The sequence below is a fragment of the Martes martes genome (assembly GCF_963455335.1).
Source record: "Martes martes genome assembly, chromosome: 8".
In the NCBI taxonomy this organism is placed as follows: Eukaryota; Metazoa; Chordata; class Mammalia; order Carnivora; family Mustelidae; genus Martes; species Martes martes.
In genome coordinates, this window is record NC_137895.1 from 106,630,124 (window position 1) to 106,655,919 (window position 25,796).

A 25,796-nucleotide genomic window follows, 5' to 3' on the forward strand; every position below is an offset into this window, starting at 1 on the left:
CATCACCACTGTTTTTTTAAAATCAATTTTTTTAAAGATTTATTTATTTATTTGATAGAGAGAGATCACAAGCAGGCAGAGAGGCAGGCAAAGAGAGAGGGGGAAGCAGGTGTCCTGCTGAGCAGAGAGCCAGATGCCGGCCTCCATCCCAGGACCCTGAGATCATGACCTAGGCTGAAGGCAGAGGCTTAACCCACTGAGCCACCCAGGCGCCCCACCAAACACTGTTGTTTAAGAGCAAATGGATATTAAGAGTAAATTACTTAGCAACAAGAATTTTACTCCTCAGAATATGTAATTAGAAATAAAGAATTTATAACAGTTAAAACAATTTTAGTCAATCTTTTCTCTAATACATACACATTGGTAAGAAAATTAGAGTTCATCCTTAAAACGGATTTATTATAAAGTTTGTATAAATCACTTCAGCATCCTGTGAAAAATATCCTTACTTCTCAAATGTGGCCCTTTTCCACTATGCTTTGAAAAATATGGAGTCGAAATGAAAAAAAAAAAAAAAAAGATACAGGAACATTTTGACTTACCTTTCCTTGTGTACACAAACATGGTTAATTCTTATCTGTTGAGAAATCTATATGCTGGGTGGACTTTAAGTGCTAAGAATTACCTAAACTGCCACAATATTAATCACTGAGAAAATGGCCTCTATAGAACAATAAATACTACCCAGTCTAAAAATTTGTAGGCATTCCTGAAGTTCAACTAGTACAGCTGGCAAGTATTTGCAGTCCACAGAACCTTCAAGAATAAATGCGTAAAAATTAAATATCCGGTATTATTTGCTACACTGATAAGAAGCTGAAACAGAGATACAGGTTAAGGAACATGCGTCGCGAGGACCACTCGCTGCAAGGCCAAACACTTCCGTTCTTCCAGTATTTGACCTCAGACTGTTTCATCTTAGCGATCCAAACACATAAAGCTAATAGCTTTTGACTTGCTTCCCTTCCTCCTGAAGTAGCAATGGAAAGGAAACTACCTTTTCTTAAAAAAAAAAAGAAGACTTAATGCCCAATTTCAGTTTTGAAAAATCCAGAATCAGAAATGTAAAAGGCATGTCCTAAAATTGTCCTCCCAACTTGCAACAAGCAATTTTTTTTTATTCCACATATTAGTGAAATCAAACAATATCGGTACCTTTCTCTGACTTATTTCACTTAGCATAGTGCCCTCAAGGTAATGGACCCCACCTCTTGATTGAAAGTGTTAAAGAATTTGTGGCCTCTTTCAACTTCTACAGGTCTTAAAAAGTCTGAAATTCCCTGACTGGCTTGGGGCAGACTCCCACAGCCCAATACCACAGGCCTGGTCTCCCTGTAGAATAAACATCAAGCAACAGCTTTCCAGAGTTTTCCTTGGGATCCAGATGCATAAGTAGGAAAGTCTGCACCAAACAAAATCCACTGTGTACTTTGCCCACCAGGAGCATTGTCGGCAGCACTAACGTGTACAGGGGATTTCTTAAATCTTGATTATGAATACCTGGAGTGGGATTCTTGCCAGGTCACATGGGGCTAACCAGTTTATTATTCCACGTCCCCGTTTCTTCACTGAAAAGAGATAACTAGCCTGTACCACTCAGATCTTTTGATTAAAAAACATATTTTAAGTGCTCTATTATACCTGGATAAAAGGGGCTTTGGAAATGTAAATTATGATCTATCAAGGTTGAAACAGCTCAAACTGATGCATTTTCCTGGCCCCTCCGGTGTTATCCAAGGGTAACCAGATTTTTTTTTCCCCCTTTCAGGGCAAAGCTTAGGTTTGGGGTTTTGGAGTATAGTTAGAACAAGATTTTATTAGATCCTCCAGGCAAGGAGGAGTTCTATGTTAAATTATTAGTTTATAGTCCTGGGGAATTTTAGCTAGAATTTTAAAAGTACAATTTAATGATTTAATATTACATTCTATTATAAAATCTAACATGTATTAAAAAATTAAGCAGGTCAAAATTTAAAATAGCAAGATGGAATATAAAATTGTGTTAGTTGGCAAATTATTGGGACTCGGCACAGCAAATTTGACACTTTTGAAACAACCCAAAGCAATCTCTATATTATTAATTATCTATGTTAATACAATCAAAAAGTAGGCCTCCATTTATACCCATAAACCTCTCTCAATCATGCACATAGCATGTAAGTCACCTATGAAGTTTCTAACAGAGCAATGCCTGGACTTCACATACTGAGATACTGATCTGGCAAGTTACACTTTTTAAACCCCCAAGTGATTTTGATACACAGGAAACTTAAAAACACTAGCTAGAAACAGGACAACAGTCACACTAAGGCAGTTTCTCAAGCTCAGCACTTCTGACATTTGGGGCCAGATAAATCTTTGTCATAGCGGCTCGTCCTGTGTAAAGGATATTTAGCAGCATCCCCGACCTCCATCCTTTGGATGCCAGTAATATGTTCCCTCTTAGTGTGACAACCAAAAATTCTGGTCACTGTGCCAAATGTTCCCTGGAGACGAAAGCAAAACTAACTACGAACCACTGCTCTAAGGACTGAGAGGTGAAAATCTATTCTTCAAATGACATGTAGGTACTTGGGGGGAGCAGTCTTTCCAGATTATGAATGGGAAGTAGTTCTGTTAAATTCCTATTCCAGGCATGACATAATCTTTCTTAATCCTTCCTTCAAACACCTCATTTTCTGTCTACCCTTCATTCCTAATACCTCCTGCTCTGAATGCCTAAAGTCATTCTTCATCTATTTCAGTGTAGTAAGAACTTCCCTTCTTTACCTCCCATCTTTCTTGCATATACTTTCACTTCCAATCTCAAGAATGTTCTTTCTGCTTTCAGTAGGTTTATGTTCAAAAGGCTCCCATCCAGAGGCCCTGAGTGATGGCGTATGGAGTCAGGGGTGACAAACAGTTAGTTCACCCTCAGCAACTGCTCTGCATCTGAACTAGGTCTCTTTTTTCCGGCTACCACAGCCTTGAAGATTAGTACTTTGAAAGAATGACCTTTTACTGAATGAATTATGCCCTGTCTGAAGGCAACAAGTACAGGAAGCAGGAAAACATAACTCCTGTAAATAATGCATTTTGACACTTCTACCTTTTGATGAGGCTTTAGAAGGACTTCACTGGCTATCTAACAAACCTCTAACTATCTGAACAGGTATCTATCACAGAGATCCTGTCAAAAGCCTATAGGAGATAATTGTTTTCCAAGAGGAATGCTGTCCCCTACATATTAACAATTTTTCAAGATTCCTCAGACTCTAATCCCACTGTCAAGTAGGCTCACATTACTGTACATCCGACTCTTTATCTCCCACAAAATTACTTTGACAGAATTACCACAGTATGCCTTTGGCATCTTCTATCGAGCAGTATAATAGCAATGCAATATGTAGAATATCTTTGTATTTTTTCTAAATTTCCATTGATGAAATCACCCAGTACATTGCTCTATGTTCCTTACATAAAGACCCAGGTGACAAGCTCCCCTGAAAATGAGGAGGAAATATGTAAGCTCTCTGCTGACCAAGTGTTAGACTGGTGAATATTAAAGACGTCTCCCCATTTTCCCTTTCTGCTTGACAACTAGGAGTACAGACCTAAATTCCTTACTCTGTTCCAGCAAAATTCTTAAGAACTTGGGGTAATGGGGCGCCTGGGTGGCTTAGTCCTTAAGCGTCTGCCTTTGGTTCAGGTCATGATCCTAGGGTCCTGGATTCCAGGCCCGCACCAGATTCTCTGCTAAGCAGGGAGCCTGCTTCTCCCTCTCCCCACTCCTCTCCCCACTCCCCCTACTTGTGTTCCCTCTCTTGTTGTGTCTCTCTCTGTCAAATAAATAAATAAAATCTTTAAAAAAAAAAAAAAAACTTAGGGTAAAACTATTTTCATCTCTACCATTCTAGGGCCTCTTTTTAAAATCTTTTCACTTCTCTTAATTATTTTCAGGTGAGTTTTTTAATTACAGAGTGGTCAGGAGAGAAGTGGGCTATGTACACTAGAGAGAAGTGGGCTATGTAAATGAATGCAAATGTTAAAAAAAATATATGAATTTGTTCAATATGCATGTTTTCCTTGATCGAATTTTTATGTCTTAGAGAATACATTTAAAAATCACCTGAAATCCATTCATCCTGGCCCAGGTTTTTATACTGTTTTCCAACTTATTTTAAAATAATGGATGATTATGTAATGGATGGATTATTATTTGGGACACAAATTATTTTGAGTAAAAGAAAAATTACATTTCCCTCTATTCAAGTGGGTTGTTACAAAATCACACGCAGGAATTCCTGCAAAGGACTCAAGTGTCTTATGCTCCTACTCCATTGTAATTGTGAGGAAAATTAAATTTCATCCCACTGCTATTTACTGGGTTTCTGCTTTGAGAAGTGATCTAAATAATTCGGCTCCCAAACGGACTCAAATTTCAAACTCATTCTGGTCTTGGTAGGCTGTGGTGTAACGATATCAACTTCGAAGTGTTAGACCCAGCCCCCATTTTGTCCTCTATTTTCCGATGTTTGCTCTTTTCTCGGTTGTATCTCCTGAGTTCACAAGTTCAATTTCTCCCCTCTGCCAAGGTCTGACTCCTCTTCGTCCCATCTAAAACTGATGTTCCAGAACCAGAACTCGGCTTCTTCCTTCGTCCCCTACCCTTGCCTCCCCTACAGCCACGTTTCACTGTGACAATCCTGCTGTACTTTCTCAGACTACAGCAGTCTTCCGCCCTCAAGGCATCAGGTCCCCCTCCTTCCTTCAGCTCCGGGTCCCGTCCCTGATCCGTCTGGTCTCCCCAAGTGGGGTGTCGTAGATATTTAAGTCTCTTCCCCAACTTCAGGTGGCTTCTCAGAGCGGCCTCCCTCTCCCCCAAAACCCCCGGCCTAGGGGTCCAGTTGCCACAACTTCGGCCTCAGGCCGCGATTACCACCATCCACCTCCATCCATCTCCAGAGCGTCAGCGTCTCCTCCCCATCACTGTGTTCTGGAGCCCAGAGTCTGACGACCCCGTCCCCACCCTCGCCCTGTCTGCACGGCCCCGTCGCGTCCGCACGCACCCACTCGTTGGCCCGATGGCCGAAAGTGTACAGAGCCACCTGGCTGGCCACGTCCACGATGCGGTTGATATAGGGGTCGTGGCGCTGCAGGGCCGCCAGGCTGATGTCGCGCCCCTTTCCCACCAGGCCGCCCGCCGCCACGGCCGCCATCTTCCCTCCCTCCCCGACATCAACCCAGGGTTGTCGGAAGCCACTCTCAATAGATCGCAGAACAAGCGAGCCGCCTCGCAACCGAAAACACGCGGCGACCGCAAGGCCGGGGAGGCCTTCCTTCTCCAGCCATGCCCCCGCCCCCACCTCCGGTGACGGACGCAAGACATTACTAATCGATGGCCGCGCTCCCGCCCCCGACGATCGTTGCCGGGGGCAACCGCAAGCCCCGGCTAGAGGTCTGAACCAGGATCCCCTTTTCCAAGCGCTCTTTTCTTCTTACGTGAGCCTTGGAGCTGCACGCGCGGTTGGGTGTATCGCTTGGATGTGTTCGACGCCTTGTAGTGTCTTTTTTTTGGCGTTCAGTGATCAAACTTGTAATAATAAATAAACGTCAAAAACTAGTAACTGAAGAGAAAGGGAACTGTGATTTCTGTATGTACAAACACCCAGTGGTTCTCACCTTTCAGGGCTCTGCCATGTGAATACTATTTTCATGACAATACTAAGATTTCTTTGCCTCTTTCACTGTGTTGACATTTGCACCAATGGTGCAAAAACAATGGGGAGTAAAAAGTCAGGCGTCTTAGAGTGATTCAAGGCGGGGCACCGGGGCAAAAGCCAGTGTCGCTTGAGGGTGTTCCTCATAAAGCAGTAAAAATTATTAATTTTATTAGAGTTCAGCTTTTTGCTTCACTTTTTAAAGATTTATTTTTTGAGAGCGAGAGAGCGAACAGGTGTGCGAGTGGAGGAGGGGCAGAGGCTGAGAATCTGAAGCATGACTCCCCTCTGAGCCCTGATCCCCGAAGGGAACATCCCCTTCATCTCCCCACCGTGAGGTCAGGACCTCAGCTAAAAAAACCAAGAGCCATTCCATGCTCTTGGATGGGAAGAATAAACATCGTTAAAATGTCTATACTGCCCAGAGCAATCTATACTTTTAATGCCATTCCAATCAAAATTCCACCAGTATTTTTCAAAGAGCTGGAGCAAATAATACTAAAATTTGTATGGAATCAGAAGAGACCCCGAATTGCTAAGGAAATGTTGAAAAACAAAAATAAAACTGGTGGCATCACGTTACCTGATTTCAAGCTTTACTACAAAGCTGTGATCACCAAGACAGCATGGTACTGGCATAAAAACAGACACATGGACCAGTGGAACAGAGTAGAGAGCCCAGATATGGACTCTCAACTCTATGGTCAAATAATCTTTGACAAAACAGGAAAAAATATCCAGTGGAAAAAAGACAGTCTCTTCAATAAATGGTGCTGGGAAAACTGGACAGCTATATGTAGAAGAATGAAACTTGACCATTCTCTTACACCGTACACAAAGATAAACTCGAAATGGATAAAAGACCTCAACGTGAGACAGGAATCCATCAGAATCCTCGAGGAGAACATAGGGAGTAACCTCTTTGATATCAGCCATAGCAACTTCTTTCAAGATATGTCTCCAAAGGCGAAGGAAATAAAGGCAAAGATGAACTTCTGGGACTTCATCAAGATAAAAAGCTTCTGCACAGCAAAAGAAACAGTCATCAAAACAAAGAGGCAACCCACGGAATGGGAGAAGATATTTGCAAATGACAGTACAGATAAAAGGTTGATATCCAGGATCTATAAAGAACTCCTCAAACTCAACACACACAAAACAGATAATCATATCAAAAAATGGGCAGAAGATATGAACAGACACTTCTCCAATGAAGACATACAAATGGCTACCAGACACATGAAAAAATGTTCATCATCACTAGCCATCAGAGAGATTCAAATCAAAACCACATTGAGATACCACCTTACACCAGTTAGAATGGCCAAAATTAGCAAGACAGGAAACAACGTGTGTTGGAGAGGATGTGGAGAAAGGGGAACCCTCTTACACTGTTGGTGGGAATGCAAACTGGTGCAGCCACTTTGGAGAACAGTGTGGAGATTCTTCAGGAAATTAAAAATAGATCTTCCCTATGACCCTGCAATTGCACTGCTGGGTATTTACCCCAAAGATACAGATGTAGTGAAAAGAAGGGCCATCTGTACCCCAATGTTTATAGCAGCAATGGCCACGGTCGCCAAACTGTGGAAAGAACCAAGATGCCCTTCAACGGATGAATGGATAAGGAAGATGTGGTCCATATACACTATGGAGTATTATGCCTCCATCAGAAAGGACGAATACCCAACTTTTGTAGCAACATGGACAGGACTGGAAGAGATTATGTTGAGTGAAATAAGTCAAGCAGAGAAAGTCAAGTATCATATGGTTTCACTTATTGGTGGAGCATGACAAATAATATAGAGGACAAGGGTAGATGGAGAGGAGAAGGGAGTTGAGGGAAATTGGAAGGGGAGGTGAGCCATGAGAGACTATGGACTCTGAAAAACAACCTGAGGGTTTTGAAGGGGCGGGGTGGGAGGGTGGGGGAACCAGGTGGTGGGTATTAGGGAGGGCACAGATTGCATGGAGCACTGGGTGTGGTGAAAAAACAATGAATACTGTTACGCTGAAAATAAATAAAAAATTAAAAAAAAAAAAAAAAAAAAAAAAAAAACCAAGAGCGGGGCACCTGGGTGGCTCGGTGGGTTAAGGCCTCTGCCTTCAGCTCAGGTCATGGTCCCAGGGTCCTGGGATCGAGCCCCGCGTCGGGCTCCCTGCTTAGCGGGGAGCCTGCCTCCCCTCCCTCTCTCTGCCTGCCTCTCTGCCTACTTGTGATCTCTGTCTGTCAAATAAATAAATAAAATCTTAAAGAAAAAAAAAACAAAAACAAAAACCAAGAGCCCCTGGCTCAACCAACTGAGCTACCCAGGCGCTCCACACTTTTTAAATTGTGTCAAAAAACAAGAAGTATGTGTAAAGCACCTGTGCTAAATACAGGAGTACTGTTGGGTCGGCGGTTCCGGGAATACAGGGGGAAGAATAGAAATGACCGCTGGGGCCGCCATCTTCCAGTCCCCTCCCCACCCTTTCCTTAACCCTAGACTCTCCCGCCAAAAGGGTGTACGCCCAGGTCACCTCTCCATAGGTAACCTGATACCTATGCAGGAAAGAGGAGTATCAGGAGCCCGTACCCCATACCTTCGGATCACCAAATATGGATGTGAGCCCATGCCCTACCTTGGCCAGATAAAAGCCCCCCACCAACTCCCTCCCAGTGCGACTTCACCCACTCCCTTTCCGGAGTCAAGGAACCTAACCCGAGGGTGCCCACCTCCTCCTGGTGCGACTTTCCTGGCTCCCCTTCTCCTGAGCCCTGAAACTTCGCTGGAGAGTGCTTTTTTTTTTAAGATTTTATTTATTTATTTGACGGAGACCACAAGTAGGCAGAAAGGCAGAGAGAGAGGGGGAAGCAGGCTCCCTGCTGAGCAGAGAGCATGATGCGGGGCTGGATTCCAGGACCCTGAGATCATGACCTGAGCCGAAGGCAGAGGCTTAACCCACTGAGCCACCCAGGTGCCCCTGGAGAGTGCTTTTAATAAATCTTGCCTTGCCTTGCGCCTACCTTGCCTGGTGTTGTATTTACCTCGCCTGCAAAACCTTACAAGTACCACATACTCGTCCTTAGGAAACCACTTCTGTGCTTGAGTTGCAAGCTGAACTAATATTTTTATTTTCACGGGACGCTATTTTTACTTGAAAGAAAGATGGACTAACTATGGTTATTCAGACAGGTATTCGATAGGCATTTTTTTGAAAATAAATCATGTGCCTCTGTCACTCCCAGGAAAACAAGGACCGTTTTTGTTACCAGTGATAATTTTTGAGCTTTCAACTGAGAAATAGAAGTTTAGAAAACATGTTTCTACTACCAGGAGTTGGACAGCTTCTCAGTACTTAAAGTCTTTTCTGATGAGATCGGCGGGCATTTAGAAAGTCTGTGATGTGGGATTTGGTCTTTAAACGTTGGGAGATGGGAATATTGTCAGTCTGATAACAGGCATAACTGGTTGTACCATTTTGTTAAAATCTTTTAGCAAGCATTGAACTTTTCTTTTGTAAAGGAATTTACCTTTGAGCCTTGGGGCCTATGAGCAAAGTCTACCTTTCCCAATAACTCAGGGAATATAAATACACCCTAGTTGGCTCCCAAGTAGTTGGTCCAGTGTCTTGTGAATAGAAATTTAGTAAATGCTTATTCTATTGCACTACACCACAAGCTAGTTGCATTTACTCATTTAATGTCTTTTTTTTCTTTTTAAGAGTGCATGACTTATAGAATACTGAAATCCAAGTTGGGATAAAAGAGCATACAATAGTAAGTCCTGATCTTTCAGAGTTTACTCGAGAAGATAGGAAAAAATAGGAAGTTTTTTTTTTTTAACTTTCTATATTATAAGGAAAAAAAAGGAAAGGGAAAACCCTTGAGGATTAGAAGTCATGCAGAAAACGAAGATACATAATATCGCAATGACTTCAGCATTGCCGTATCGTTCATCTCCTGGCCCACAGAGCTTTGTTCTCTATTTTAAAAATTCTTTTTCCCCAAATTCTTAAAGCTCCATCCTTCTAGGATGAAGACAGACTTTCTGCCTCCTTTCTTCTTGAATAACCTGTGTAAAATCAGGTCATTATTACTTACCCAAACATACTAAGTTGCAGGCTCTATGTTAGCAAAAGACCATTTATAATTGGCTAATTCTTATTTAATCCACATAACATTAGCTTCCATTGGTTTCCACAGTGCTGGCACACTTCCACTGTGTTTCTGGAAGTCTCATTATAATACCTCGAATAGCTATTCATGACTTTGGGTTTTCATGATGGTTTTATAATTGTCATTACGAGATAAAACGTGTGTTAACACTTGGTATTTAAAGTTGTATACCAGAATTTAAAAGAAATTTGTAGTATGAAAAAAAAAATAATGTCCAGGTCTATGATTTTTATACCATTGCAATGACTAAGATAAAATTCACCACGTAATCCACCAAGATAATTGTGGGAACATAGTATGCTTCAGTTATTTGAAAATAGGGATATAATCATCGAAACATTGAAAAATGTTTGGTTTTGTAGCTATGTGTGCTGGTATACAAATATAAACTGACTTCTTATGGCATAATAATCTGAAACATAAATATACAGTCTGCTTTACTACTCTTTGCTTTGTTGTGTAAATGTCCCCTAAGTTTTGCATTTCCAACTCTATTCCTAGAGTAGAATGCGTTGGAATAGAGAGGAAAGAGCAGCTTTCAGGATGCCCCCAAGAGTGTGTGATTCTAAAATGATTTAAACAACCTCTGATGGTTTGCTTGTGCTGCCAGTATGAATCATCCTTTTTGCTAGGAATTTTGTACTAAAAGATGATAGAAATAAAGAATTAAAGAAAGCTCTCTTTCTCCTAGTGGCGGGAAATGGCTTGAAGTTTGTTATCAGTTGTTTTCAGGGCATAGTTCATTTCTTTGGTAGGAAACAGTATACAATGGAAGAGGCACCCCTTGGAAAGGGGAACTACTCTAACCTCTTTTTATCTATATGAATTTCAACAAGTGACCTCACCTTTAACTTGGGGACCCTAACTGATATCTGTCCTACCAATTTTGTGGGATAAATGGGATCAAGTTAGAAAGCATACTTGAAAAAGATTTTCAATCTATCAAATGTTCTGCAAAGAAAAAAGCTATTATTACTATTACTACTACTACATCATCATTAGCATTATTTTCAACACTGTTAATATCTTTTTAAAAGATTTATTTATTTATTTTAGAGAAAGAGCATACACGCTTGAGCAGGGGGAGGGGCAGAGAGAGAGGGAGACAAGCAGATTCCTATCTGAGTGCGGAGCCGTACCCTAGGACCCTGAGATGATTACCTGAGCTGAAACCAAGACAAGATGCTCAACTAACTGAATCACCCAGGCACCCCTGTTACTATTATTTCTCACAGAAGTCTAGAAGGATCCTTCTTGTCCAATTACCTAGCCAATACTCTGTTCATTTCAACAAAGTTCTGCGTGAAAAGGAGCTCCCTAATTCCCCAGGCAATTCATTACCAGGATTTTAATGAGATGGAGAATGTGAGCTAAAACATACTTATCAGAAACTTCACAAACAGAGGGAGAAATAATATAGGAGATAGAGGTCTGTGTTCCATGAGACTGCAAAGTAGTTAAGTATGAAACAGCCATCAGAGAGCCCTGGAGCAGAATGAGAAGGGGTGTGGGGAAGAAAGGGGCCTGTTGGTTGAGCTTTTGCTCAAGCTTGAATTTCTCCAGTCTGGGTCCAGCCCCAGCCCCAGCCTGGATTAAGCCACTGCCACCCTAGCCTGGAGCAGACCTGGGCCATTGGAGCTCTTTGGAGTAGGGAAACCACACTTACCCATTCTCTTCTAATCTCACTTAGCCTCTCTGCCAGTCGCACTAAACCTATTCACTTTACCTCATTATTAGGGGTCAGGCTTAATGGGCATAGAGGACCGTTACATGAAACATGTCTTCCCAGTTGCTTCCTAATGCCTGGAACATACTAAAACATAAGGAAGTGCCTTTAATTCCACATGAAGAGATTATAGGCTTTAAATACCAAGACCGCCGTGGTAACTAACATCTGTGAGTCTCAGCGCCTGAGTGCTAAGAGTGAGGGAGAGCAAGATGTGGAAAGGGCGCGTTGAGACGGCAGAAGACAGATCTTCCCATTTTACAAGTGCGCCGTGGAAGCGACTGTGGACGTTGCAGAGACCATCCGCCCAGGCAGCTCTGCATCATATGATTCAGGAAGCTGTTGTTGAATGTGGCCAATTTAACATAAGGGAGTTTTGTCCTGGGACAGAATGGGGTGTGGGGGATTGCTGGTGGATCGCGCATTAGGACAACAAACTGAGTTGCATCTCCTGTTACCTAGCTGTTTGTGGGGCCAGCCGGGTCACCATAGCAGCACCAACACCAAAGAGGGATGACTTTATGATTATTTGATTTGGGTAGAGTCCACAGTTCTAGGCAAGCCACATGCCTTCTCAGTGGAATAAAGTGATTGAATTAGAAGTATGCTCCCCACTCTAGATTGCATGGCTCTCTATGGAACCACCTCCATTCATCTCAAATGCAGCTCTCTTTACAAACACGTGGATGAGCCCAGAAACAATAATGACCAGTCTGTTTGATGCACATTGAAATTAGGCCAAGATAGCAGTCCGTTAAGGACTTATCAACATTATTTCAAAACTAAGGGCTGAACGTTTAAATCAAGAAAGGGTGTCTTCCTTCATTCATGGTGCTTTTTCGTTCTCAGAGGGAAGCAGTCATTATTGGGAAGAAGGGATGTGTATCCTGACTACCCTTTAGGTGACCCTATTGCCAGGGGTGATCAGCTTTCTCTGCAGATTTTTAATTCAGGTGAAATGCATATTTCAAGTTGCCTTGATGATCTACATGGAAGTCTATGGGAAGCAATCAGAAAAAAAGTATCAGGGACTGCTAGATGGAATGCATTTGAAGAATTTTCTGATTACTTATTATCGATGCAACCTACCATGTCAGCTCTTCACTTTGTGATTGATTTTTCTCTTTTTAAACTGATGTGTGAAGCCCCAAAGGAAAATGAACGGCAAAATATTGTGCTGAACTAAACTTAAACTCAAGGTAAGAGGCTGTGGAAAAACACTTGGCTTGGTCAGGAGCTAGGACTCTAAAAATGGGCTAGAGGCTTGAGGGGGAGGCAGAGAAGCTGCTGATAGAATGCTGAGATTTCAAAACATCTCCCAACCTGGCCCCTCAAGCCTATCTTATATACTCTCCATTGGGTTGACAAGCCCATTGGCCAAATCCGGCCCTCTGCCTGTTTTATAAATAAAGTTTTATTGGGATACAATCAAGCTCAATGTATAGCTAGACGCCATCTAAAATAAAACTGCACAGTTGAGTGGCTGCAGTGGGAACCTGATGACCTGCAAAGCCTAAAATACTTACTTTCAGTTCCCTTTCAAAAAGTTTGCTGACCGCTGGTATATTTGTTAAACAAATCAATAAGTAACTTATGTCAATAGGCACCCAGTTTGTGCACATGTCAGCACATAATAAATTAGAAAGAGTGACAAAGAATGAGACCCACTTTTATTCTTAAGGAACTTAAAATCTAGTTAAGGAGACAAAGCTAAGCATATGTGAAAAAATGGTGAACAATAAAACATAATATATAATCAAGGGTTAAACTGTGACGTGTAAACTAGTACCAGAATGTGAAGAAAGGCAGGGAGGATCTGTGAGTCTTCTAGTAGTTCAAGGAGGCACTGTTTAATATAATAAAGTTCCAGAATACCATAAGAGCTTGGATATTCCCTTGAGATCCTCTGTAATTGGATTTGACCTGTATTTCTACTCTAGTGTCATTTAAGTCACTGATATTTTTGGCCCTGTACTTCGGGGATACCTTTAATGACCAGAACTATTTCTGAGTAAGTTTCACTGACTGATTTTTCTGGGATTTGGGATTCCTTCAATATCCCTAAACTACAGAGAATTTAATTCAGTCATAGTGGCATAATGTCTTTCTTTTTTGGAGAAAATATAGTATAATGAGAAGAACGTGAGTTTTGCAGTCAGAGACTCCCAGATCTAAATCTTGGTCTCGTCTCTGCCTTGCTATGTAACCTTGGGGGTTCTGTTAAGCTCTGAGCCTCAGTTTCTTCATCCACAAAATAAGGACAATAATAGCACACACGTCTTCAGGTTGCTGCAAGAACTAAATCAAATAATTCGTGAGAAGTGCTTAGAATCTAAAGTGTCTGGTACAAAGATGGGGCTCTGTCAATGTTTTACGGTTGGCTGTTGCTTTTGATAACAGCAAGATTTATGCCCTGGACAAGAGTGTCACACATCCAGAATGAAAATTAGTGCTTTATTATTTATAAAGGCACTTTGCATATGGTAAACAAATGTACTAATGCAAAGTGTGGAATTACTTCTCCTCCTTCTTAGTTTGCTAATGGTTGTGATTCTTAATTTTTAACATTATCCCCATTGCCAGGCCCCTAATTTATTTCTAGGATGTCCTTAGGAACTTGGGGACAGGGAGGAGTATACAAAACATGCAAATTCAGATCTACGCGCTGGTGTACTAAGGGGTCTTGAGTGCTTTTGGGGTCTGTATTGACTGTCTTTGGAGGTGAGGCAGGCTGACAGTGGTACTAGCCTTGCGGTTTGGGGATCAGCATCCATAGGTTTTCTCCTATTTCTGAGACTATGGGAGAAATCATTTGGTAACCAGACCAGTGTTTCTTATTTGTAATAGAGAATAATGACATTCAGTTTTGTAACTGGTGTATTCCTGAAAGAGCTCTTTGAAACACTTTAAGTATTTTGATGTAATCATAACCTATGAGGCTTTAAAATCAGGAGTGTCCAAAGAAGGCTGTGCTTCCTCTGTGGATAAAGCCTGATGAGAGCATTGCTTTTTGTTTCCCTTGAGGTAATTTGAAGATTAAAGGGCAGGGTGTTTTCTACATTTCCTGTTGGTAATAAGCAGCCTTCTACAGGGCTTTGACCTTCGCTACTGTTACAGACTCCTAGGAGCAGTGCCTGTGACCCCAGCCAGCCTGGCTCACGCCATTTGGCGGGGGGGGGGGGGGGGGGGGGGGGGGGGGGGTCACTGCCTCCGGGGGCTTTAGTACATCTTCAGAGAACTGCAAACACTGAACCCATTGTTTGGTTTCAGTTGCTTTTGTTAAGAATTATATGGGCTTTAAGAAAACAAGAAAATGTCAGGAAAACAAAGATGTTTATTTAACCCAAATAAGCCACAATTAGTCTAAACTGTGAGAGCTCTTGTCTCCCTAGTTCCCTATGAAGTAGGTAGCAAGTATTGGTGTATTCATTTGTCAGATAGCCTTTACATGTAATCATTTATTCGCTCAGTGAACATTTAGTAGGCTCTTATAAAGGAACAGGCACAGGGCTGGGAGTTGAGACTACTACAGTGAACAAGACAAGCATGCCCTGCCCTTCTGGAGCATAGAGTCAAACTGGGAAGATGGACACCTAAACAGGTAATGACAATCAGGAGGGGCCGGCGCCACGTCAATAGTTTAGGAGCACATGGTGGAGGTACAAGGAAGGCTTCGGTTCCTTTAAATGATTTGCCAAGAATAACAAAATGAAGGTGTTGTACATCCTCTCTTTGACCCAGACCAGCGTGGAATGGGCCTAAGAGTCAGAGACTGGGCCCTGGTCATTCTGACACCATGAGTTTTCTTGGGTGGTTTCAGCTTTTGGTCTTAGAGAGGCAGTAGAGATTGTCTTAAGTAATGGCACAGACATCGTATCCCAAAGCCATGTTGCTCCTCTCTGGCCTTGGAGCAGAGCAGACTAAGTAAGACCCTCCCAAAAGCAATCCTTCCTTGGGGACTACCGAGTCCTGGCCACGTATTCTTCTGTATGAATAGTAGGTACTCTTTTCACCTGCTCGGCCCTCCCTCATTCTTCTCCTAGGGGTTCCCTTTCCCTTCTGGAGAGGACCCATTGTATTCTCTACTTCTTCACACTTGTCACCCTGAGGCAAGGCAGAGGACCCACTGTCACCTACAAAAGGGCTCGTTTACTGGTCAGTAGAGCCTCCTATACCCTGTCCCTTTCCCCAGTGCTAAACGATCATCTTCAAGGAGGGCTAGCAAGGTGTACTCATTGGGCTACATTTACTCTTTCTTATTCTTCCTAAGGAGTTACACAGCTTTTATTCCTTCACTGCATTTCGTGAAGTAAACTATAGTGCTGGTTTGTCATAGCCCTAATTTCCCTTCAGTAGGGGCTAAAAAATCCAGGAGAAGGCTGGCTGGAAGCCCACATATGGGGATCCCAGGAGACCCTCTTTGCCCTGCCTGAAGTTAAGAGTCGATAAAGGGCAGGGATAATTCCTAGACATTCCAGCTTGAATTATCACCAAGATAAGCAGTTTCAGCCACTTCTTTGTAGGAAAGAAAACTAAAGAAGCAGATTTTGTGAGGTAACATTAACTTAGAGTAGAGAGAGTCTAGAGCAGACATTCTCAACCCTGGCTACACATCATAACTGCTTGAGGGCATTTGAAAAGAAGTACCAATGGCCAGGGCTCATCCAGACAAGTTAATCAAACTCTCAGGTTGGGCCTTGGTAAATCTCCTTAAAATGAGTCTAACTGCTGACTGGTTCAAGAGCCACTGGACAGCCTGGTTGGCAGCCTCTGGGCCAAGGACAAGCTTCCTGGGTTTGAATGTGGCTCAGCCAGTGTGGGTCATTCCTCATCCCATGTCAACCTCAGTTTCCTTCTCTATAAAATGAGGTTCCTAATGAATCTGACTTTGGACAGTTGTAGTTGAGGATTAAATATGAGGAAAGCACCTGAAACTTATCAGGTACTCAATAAAAACGGTAATGACAAAACAGGACTAGACCAGGCAGCGCTCTGTCCACCATGATCATTTATTAAGGCCTGTGGTGATCAATTCTGCGACAAACGGGCTGCTCCATCCTTTAAATGATCCACTTTATTAAAAAATGACATGAATGGCCTTGTTTCTCAAATAAGGAAGAGTATTCCTTATTTTAAGCTTCTTAAACCTCATTCTGTTTAACGTCTCCCGCCTGGTATAATTTATTTATTTGTCCATCCATTTGTTCTTTGATTTGACAAACATTTGTCATGTTCCTATTAGGTTGCCAAGTACTATCTAAATATCATCAATATAACAAAAATTAAAAACAGGCCCTGCTTTCCAGGGGCTTAAAGTTTGATGGAGGAGATACATGAAGACAAATCGCCGTACACTGTCTTTACTGTGACAATAGATTTATACAAATAAATAAGTACAGTTCTAAGAAGAGTTTCTGGTCCTGCAGGGAATCTGGGTGACCAAAATACTATTACAATTTTGGCGTTACTTAAGGTGTCAGATGTTGGCTTCAGCCCAAGATATTCTGATTTAATTGATAGGTATGTGACCCACGCATAAGGAGTTTTAAAAGCTTCCAGCTGATGTTAACATATGTTCGAGTTTGGGAACCACTGATTTAGGAACTTCTTACTCATCAAGGATACAACTCTAGATAGACTGGAGCTGCATGCTTGGGAGGCTTCTGGACATGCCTTAGACTTTGGGATTGGGAGTTTATTCTCTAGGCAACAGGCTGCAATTGAAGAGAGAGGTGACATATAATTTGCAGAAAGATAATTCTGGCTGCAATGGGTAGGGCTGGAGACAGGATAACCCACTGGGGAGAAGAGATGACACCAAGGGCCTAAATTAGACTGGGATGGTGGGACTCTGATGCCAGGTATCAAAACCCTGGGCCCATAGGGGAAAGGAACAGGAGTCAGAGCAACGGAAATATTTTGCTTCTGCTGGTTTTCAGCTTTGAAATTGAATTGCTGTCTTGGTAGACATCTAAAGAATTCAGTGGATATTCTATAAGTTGGTCTTTAAATGAAGACAGTCCCTTCAAGAACTCTCAAGCATTTATGGGTTTCAGAATGACATAGAGGTGGGTTTTTGCACTTAAAAAATAAAGGGATGCAGATTCTGTAATTATTCAGTTAATTGTGGCAAAGTAGATCATTAAGCTCCCAAATAGACTTTTTGGAGGGAGGGGACAGGAATGGTCTGGCTACTTACATTGATCCAATTACCTGGATAATTGCCAAATATCCACTTACCATTGTGATGTGAAGATTTTTTTTTTTTTTAATTTTTGCCTTATCTAATGCTTCGTGTAATCAAAATGTATTTTTACTGTTGTTGGGTCTGTGGAGCTAATGCAACTCTGGTGGCGAGATGACTGGGTTCATTTGTCTCATGCTCCGTGAAATTCAGTTGTCAGTCAAGTCCTAATGCCAGACTCATCACTCTCAAGAAAGAGGTCGAAGACAGCAAGAAGAGCCCAGCTGGAGGCTCGCATCTTGGCTGGAAGACACAGCACGACAAATCAGAAAGACCTTTGGTTGCCTTCTAGACTGACCCAACACAAAGTGAGGTTCTGAATATTTTTCACAGTAGCCCTCTAAAACATAAAAATCATTCTTTGCTCAAGAGTCATACAAAATCAAGCCCCCGGCCAGAGTTTGCAGACTCCTGGTCTAAACTGTGCACAAAACACACATAGAAGGCTGATTTGCAGCATTTGCTGATTTCCCTGCTGTAGCTATCTTACCCTGACTTGATTTCACATAGCAACGCTAACGTCACCGGCTGCAGAGTAGGGGAGAGGTGCTCAGTAGCCTATGGTTTCCACCGTTTAACGGACATAATAATGCCAAGAACAAAGATAATGGTAAAATGTAGTAAAGAGTTCGGAAGTAATGAAGTTTTGACTATCTCTCCCTTTTGTTTTTGATGCAACTTATTTAATTGTAAGCTTACATAATTTGATCCCTGCTATGTTTAACAATAGGTACACAAAATTTTGGAAAATTTAACGATCTTCCCTCACCAGCTGGTACAAGCTGGCTCCAGCACACCACTCATAGGAGAAGGGAAGGGGGAGAAATGGCTGGGGTAAAAGTGAGGGAGGGAGGGAAGATGAAATTCAACTGTGGCCAAACCTTTGATCCATCAATTGAGAGGTAGCCAAGCTTGGGCATTACACGAGGCAGCAGCTGATTTTACAGAGCTAATTTGGTCTCTCTATCTTAATAAGCATGAATCAACTAATTTGGGAAGAAAACTCAGTTCAGTTTGACCAATACCTGGCAGACACAGAACTCAATTTAATACATGGTAAATCTGATTTTAAAAACACAGTATGAGAATTTACATGTAAGTAAAACTGTGATGGTAAAACAAAAGATAGAGCTTTTGCCTCACCGTCATGTTGGGTTTTCTTTCCCAATCCTGCTCTCTTACAAAAATGCACATAAACTGAAACGAGCTAAAGCAGCAGTCCCGTCCCTAACCAAAAAAAAAAAAAAAAAAAAAAAAACAAACCCTCCTTTTAACATTGCCTGATGTGGGAGTAAAATTTGTCACTCTCCAGTGAGAGATGGGATTCCCGATTTCTATGGATGTTCTTGAAGGGAGAAGAGTAGACGTCAAACTGGGTGGCTCCCTGAGTCATTTCTTGGGCTCTAAGCTGTGTGAGTCTTTAACTGCTCCAGAATGGTCCAGAATGGATGGTTTCGTAGGAAGGAAGGAGGAAGGGGAAAAGCAGAGGTTGAGATGTTTGAGGATGGAAAGTAGAATCCAGATGGCCTCTAAGATAACATGTTATTTTTGTGAGGGGCATTGTTAGATTTGCTCACAGATTGATTCAGTTTTGTGCCCATACTATGTTAAATATTATTTGAAATGAACTATGGAACTATACATATTTCATATTTACCACCTTAAGGTATCCTTAAGATATCTATGATAGATGGTTTTATGTTTCTATTGATTTCTCATGTTCTTTAACTTTCCGTAGGGAGGAAGCATTTGGTAAATTTCTTGTTATGTTTCTCACTCTATAGCATCATGGCATGAACATGGTGGGCAATCTTGGAAACAATGCTAAAGACAAACATTAAAAGGTATATGATTCTTTCAGAGAGTCTCTCTCTCTCTCTCTTTCTCTCTCTTCTCTTGGAAGCTGAAGGAAAGGAAGGAACAGAATCCCATCAGTAAATGCTCTTTGATGGACATCAACAAAAATACTTGCTAACTTTCACTGAGGACTCTCTGTATGCCAGATACCATGCTGAGTATTTTACATGCATTGCAGGATTTAAATTTCAGAATAACTCTGTGGAGTGGGTACTAATATTATCCAGATGTTTCAGATAAATTAACAAGGATCAGGAATATTAAATAAGTTGCCCGGAGTCACTCACTGAATTTGGGAGCACTGGGTGGGGTGCCTTGGACTTCTCTCCAAATCTCTGCTCTGCACCTTTACTTCCTCGTATCTTCCTTACCAACTCATTAATCAGGGTAGGTTTCCTGAGGTCGATTTACATGGAGTTAGCTTCAGAATGAAGGAGTAAAAATAGAAGGCACTGGGGGATGGGAAAAGGTAGACTTCTTAAGACAGATACAGTAGAAAAGGAGAAGAAAAATTCTAGATGCTTTAAGCTTCCCGTGTCTATAAGTACACTTGGCTGGAATGAAATGGTTGAAGGGGAAAGAAGGGAAGACAGAAGGGCTGATTTGGTGGAAGGCCATGGAGGGAATAAAATTAGACATTGTAGTTACAGAATAGAAACACCGAAACTACACTGAATCTACAGCATCTCAGGAATGAAAGAGAACTTGAATGCCATCTGCCTAATACATACATTTGCTCTGTGTCTTGACAAGATGGTTGTTAAGCCTCCTTGAATGCCCTTGAAGATGGAGAACTCATTAGACAGTCTCAACAGGTAGTGTATTAGAAAGTTTTTCCTTGTGTGAAACCTGTAGATGGCTGCTTCACTGGCCAGGAACTGACTTCGTAAGGCCGTACACAATAAGTCTCAGAATAGTCCCTAGGGTAAATACAGACTAGTTCCTAGGGTAAATACAGAAATAGCCACACATTGACTATTTTTTCCCCAGTAGTAAAATTATTCCTAGATACTGAGTTCACAGATCCTCCGTAATCACTGATTGTCATTCAGAACATTTCTCAATCAACTGGCTTCCTCCTAGGTAATAATAATAATAATAATAATAGCTGATAATAGCTGATTGGGTGTTTATATGCCAGGAACTTTATATGTATCATTTGCTATGCTATTATTTCTATCTTAATGAGTTGAGGCTCAGAGAACCTGAATAATTGGTTCAGGGTCACCCAGCTTATAGACAGAGGAGCTGGGATTTACATACAAGCAGCTTGGATCCGGATCTAGAACACCCAATAGATAAACCACTCTGCCTGGTATAAAAAGAGAATGTTATGGAAGGTGGGGTCTACCCAGGGCTGGCTTCATGGATCTGGAACTTGTACATTTCCCCATAGAGGGGCTCTGAGCTTGGTTTGATGCTCTGCTGTCCTCATCTTAAAATTCCCAAAATATTGAGGGGCATCTGGGTAGCTCAGTCGGTTGAGCCTCCGACTCTTGATTTCAGCTCAGGTCATGATCTCGGGGTCGTGGGATAGAGCCTGCATGGAGTTCCCAGCTAGGCGTGGAGCCTGCTTAGGATTCTCTCTCTCCTCTGACCCTCCGCCACTCTTGCACTTGCGCCTGCACGCTCCCTCTCTCTAAAATAAATAAATAAATCCTAAAAACAACCCTAATATATTAGGAACAGGGAGCCCTATAATATCATTTTACACTGAGCCCTGAAAATAAACTGGTTCTGAGCCCACCGTTGAAATAATGAAGCTGACAAATAAACCACATTTTTTCTTTTTCTTTCTTTTTTTTTTTTTTTTTGGTGGTGTGGTGCATCTAGTGTTCTATAGTTCTGAAGGTTAGGATGTAGAATGTTTTGCAGTAACCTGGAGAGCCCATTCCCCATTCTGCCCTGATCTCACTGCCCTGGAGAGCCCCAGTGGGCAGCCTCTGTGGTCTGGGTGACGAATGCAGGCATGGGTTCTTTCTTGTAGCTTCAACGCTATGCACGGAGGCTGCACTGAATTCCGGCCAGGATGCGTTTACATTTTTGGTTTTGGTTACTTTCTACTCCTTTGACATCGTGTTTTCTGTCAAATGAAATTTATGGGCACGTTATGGTAGTTGACAGGTACACCGAGCCTCCAGGGTTTCCCTGGGAGAAGCTTCCACCTTCTGAGTGAGAGTTTCGTCCTTTGGGCTCACATGGGAGCTCTCGGCGCTCCTCCTTCCCTCCTCGGCTGGCCGTAAATGCCAGGAAGGCAGACTTCACAAGACTGGGCAGAGGTGGGACGTGGAACTGGAGCTGGGTCTTTCAGGAACTGTTCCAGGAAAGGTCAGCTGGAAGAGGTCACGTCAGCGCTCCTGCCCTCGGCTTCCAGTCGTCTTAGTAAATACAGTTTAACAAAAACGTGGCTAAGTGGATGCGGTTCAGCCTGTGACTGCCAATCGCAAAGAAGGACCAACAATGCGTAATAACACACATCCGGCCAACACCTTCTTTCTAACATCGGTTGCCTGATGGCGATGTTTCACTGCTCGTTAGTTTCCATTCCTTCAAAGTGGCGGGGAGGTACTGAGAGCCCTCACTGAGAGTTACGAAAGCTGGGTTTCTGCCCAGTTTTACCTGTTCCGATTCAGTGAGGGGTTGCTATAAGCTACTGCCAAGTCCGGCTCTTCCTATCCATCCCAGGACTTTTATAAGGCTTCATGTTTGGGGAACGGACAGACTCTGAGCTTGCGTTTTGCTTCTCCTGGCTCAAAGCACATAGGCTTTCCACTGACGAAGGCATCTTTTCTGAGTCTTTTTCTTCCATTGCACTGTGAGTACAGCATCAAAGCGGTATGTGCTGGCAAATGGGCTCGTCAGGAGAAAATTCCACAGAGGCTGGCCTTCCAGACTCTGCCCTTAGGGCAGTGGAGTCAGGCAGGATCTGGCTGGGCCAGGTATTTATAGAGAGTATGCTTAGGTGGGATACAGTTTTAACAGCTGGAAAAGCAACCCCACATCACGGTGAAATCAGTGGAGGCAGACATTTAATTCTCCCTCAAGCAAGCCGGGGTCTCCCAGTGTCAGACACCCAGGTCCCTTATTTTCCGTTGGGTTAACCTCCGCACTTAGACCTTTGCCTTCAGCTGCATGACCCAAGATGCTTCCCTACTGTATTCATGGTCCCGGCAACAGGATGAGAGAAGGGGAGATACAAGTAAGCCGTGGCCGTCACAACCCCTCGCAGCCCCACCAGGAGAGTTTCGTCTGTTGGAAGAGGGGAATGTCATCTTTATTCTGGGCAGCCACGTGGGATACGGGCCAATGGATATTGGCAGATAAGTAGCTGTCTCTGACATGTTGTTTTTCTCTTGGGGTTTGATTAAGATGAACCAAAATTCTGCTGGGAGCATCTGGTCTCCTGACCTGTCAGGAGATCTCTCTGTGCTTTAGTATATGCTCTCATCTGTGGTGAATTAGGAAGACTAAAGCGGGCACCAGCAGTCCTCCAAGGAGCTGGTGCAAGCCTGCAGCATGGTCTCCTACTGGACCGATCTAGGTCTCCCCAGCATTCCCTGCGGGCTTCTTGTTTAGACTACGCTGGAAAGTCATCTTCTTCCTTTATGATGCATCTTACTAGTGCTTGGGCTTCATTTATGCACCTGTCAAAGTGTAGTCTTTAAGCACTGGTTTCTACAGACTCTCCCTTCTAATGCCCTCTACAAAACGCTGCAGCTTCTAGATGTTCCCGTTTGGAGTCTCTGCATCTCTGTGGGATTTGTGTCTCTCTGTCTATAGGGAAGGGAAGCAGGTCCCTTTTGGTGGGAAGAGTTACTTCCTACTTACAGTCAGAGTGGAAGTATGACGTGTTCCGTGGGTTCGTGCTCCGTGTAACACCTGTGAATGCTGACCCCAGACAGCAGGGTCTCAGCAGAGCGGGGGCAGTGCTGTGTGACCCCCCGGTCCCAGGCCAACAGCTCATAGGCAAGTGACAAGGGGCATTGTGGGGGTGCACAGGGACTCTAGAAGTGAATGTGGCCTTATGCTCTTCCCATCCCATCTCTGTACATTCGGCACAGTGGAGGGGCAGGCAATTTCTTGTGGAGGATGAGTTTACTTGAAGCCTCCAAAGTGGTTCTTGGGTTCTTTCTTTTTAGCCTCAGAACAAGGCACAGCCTTCTTCCTGCTTTTCTTTTTTTCTCTCTCACATTCCAGCCTCCTAGAATGCAGTTCTGTCTTCTGTCTTCTTTTTTTTTTTTAATTTCTTTTCAGCATAACAGTATTCATTGTTTTTGCACCACACCCAGTGCTCCATGCAGTACGTGCCCTCCTTAATACCCACCACCTGGCTCCCCCAACCTCCCCCCCCCCCCACTTCAAAACCCTCAGGTTGTTTTTCAGAGTCCATAGTCTCTCATGGTTCACCTCCCCTTCTGTATTCTGATTCAAATCCTCTTCTCCATTGGAGACTCAAATACCTCCTCTGCCGAGAAGCCTTCCCGGGAAAAAATGGCCTCCGAGTTTTTTGACACTTGCTGTTTTCCCCTCATATTTCTTGTATCAGTTGACTCACACTACCACTGATCTCTAGTGTGAAGTATTTAAATTTTACGTATTTTTGTCTTCCTTTCTCATGTAGGCTGTAAACCTTGAATTCTTTTACTCCTGTATTTAACAGTCATTTATGGTCATTTATTGGGGTCTGCCCTGCACCCTGTACGGTGCAAGGCACTGGTTATGCAAAGATGAACAATCCCCGCTGTAGCACCTACGGAAGAAAACTCAGGAGGGGGTGTCTGGGTGGCTCAGTCAGTTAAACATCTGCCTTCTGCTCACATCATGATCCCAGGGTCCAGGGATGGAGTCCCATGTCCGGCTCCTTGCTCAGCGGGGAGCCTGCTTCTCCCTTTGCCTGCTGCTCCTGCTGCTTGTGCTCGCTCACTCTCTGTCAGATAAATAGATGAAATCCTAAAAAAAAAAAAAAAAAAAAAAAAAAAGAAGAGAAAGAAAACTCAGGAGGGAAGGCAGTTCCTGGAAACAAAAACAGAACAAATGATTACTAGTAGACATATGTGCAAATGCTTTCAAAGATAAGAAAACCAACTGCCTAGAAATGTTGGAAAGTTTCATGAAGGAGCTGACATTTCTAATGGCCTATCAGATGGGAGAGGAGTAACAGTTGCTGGCTGACTGACACATGAGTGTAACTGGCTACGTTCCACGGCTTGAAGGAGGTGGGAGTTGGAGGTCTATGTGTGTTTGCGTGGGCAAAAGAGAAGAGGAGCAATAGAAAATGCTAAAAAGCTGAGTTGGGCAAGATGATGAAGTACTTAGGGGCTCTGCTAAAGCGTTTGGATTATCCTATAGGGAATGGGGACCCCTGGAAGCTCTTAAGGAATGGAGTGGCCTGGTCACATCTGTACACTGGAATGATGATGTTGGATTCAGTGTGAAAAAATGGATTGGGGTGGGGAGTAAGACCAGGGACAGGTGGATCGGTTCGATACAAATTCCTGCTGGAGGGTAGCACTGGCAAGAAGGGGTGAGGAGAGGCTAGGAATGAATGAAGGGAACACATCTGGGAGACATGAGGATGTGGAGGAAGCTACAGGTGCCAGAAGCCTTCATGTCTCTATGGAAGCCATGTCTTACCTCGTAGCTGATAAATATCAACTGACTTTTAAACACTGCGCAAGGGATGTGGACTTTGGTGAATATTTAATTTTTGCTGTTAATGTCTAAGATTTAAACAATATTGATATTATCATTTTTTAAAGTTGATTTTAAGGCTTACCACACAAGTACAAGATTTTGTGATGTTGATGATCAGCCTGTTTGGTGGTCAGACTATTTTCTCATTAAGTACCCTTCGTGATATTTTGGGGAGGGCACAGTACACATTCTGGGAGTACATAATCAAAATGTGTTCCCTGCTATGTTTTAAAAGAAAAACAAAAACTAAAAAATGTTTCTTTTACTTTAGATTTTATGGGTTAAAAAAAAAAAGCAGAGAAATAGCTTTCTAATTCTTTCCTGCCATTCCCCAAAGAAAGGTACTGTGGTGTTTTATTAAATTCAAACAGTGTGGTTTTGGTTGTTTGTTTGTTTCCTGCTGTCAGGCCAGCA

General features: G+C 42.8%; 2 protein-coding genes across 4 annotated transcripts in view; one reads left to right on the top strand and one right to left on the bottom strand.

Annotated features, from left to right (window-relative positions):
• Window positions 1-6,414, bottom strand: part of DCP1B (decapping mRNA 1B) — a 56,068-nt gene extending 49,654 nt beyond the window's left edge. For all 3 annotated transcript variants that reach the window (XM_080812079.1, XM_080812077.1, XM_080812078.1), the window contains exon 1: window positions 5,052-6,414. In XM_080812079.1, the coding sequence (XP_080668205.1) occupies window positions 5,052-5,371 (320 nt within the window). In that variant the 5' untranslated portion in view covers window positions 5,372-6,414. The remainder of the gene's footprint in view (window positions 1-5,051) is intronic.
• CACNA1C (calcium voltage-gated channel subunit alpha1 C) overlaps window positions 1-25,796 on the top strand; it is a gene marked incomplete at its 5' end in the record, with an annotated part of 716,579 nt that overhangs the window by 28,137 nt on the left and 662,646 nt on the right. The gene's annotated exons all lie outside the window — the stretch shown is intronic.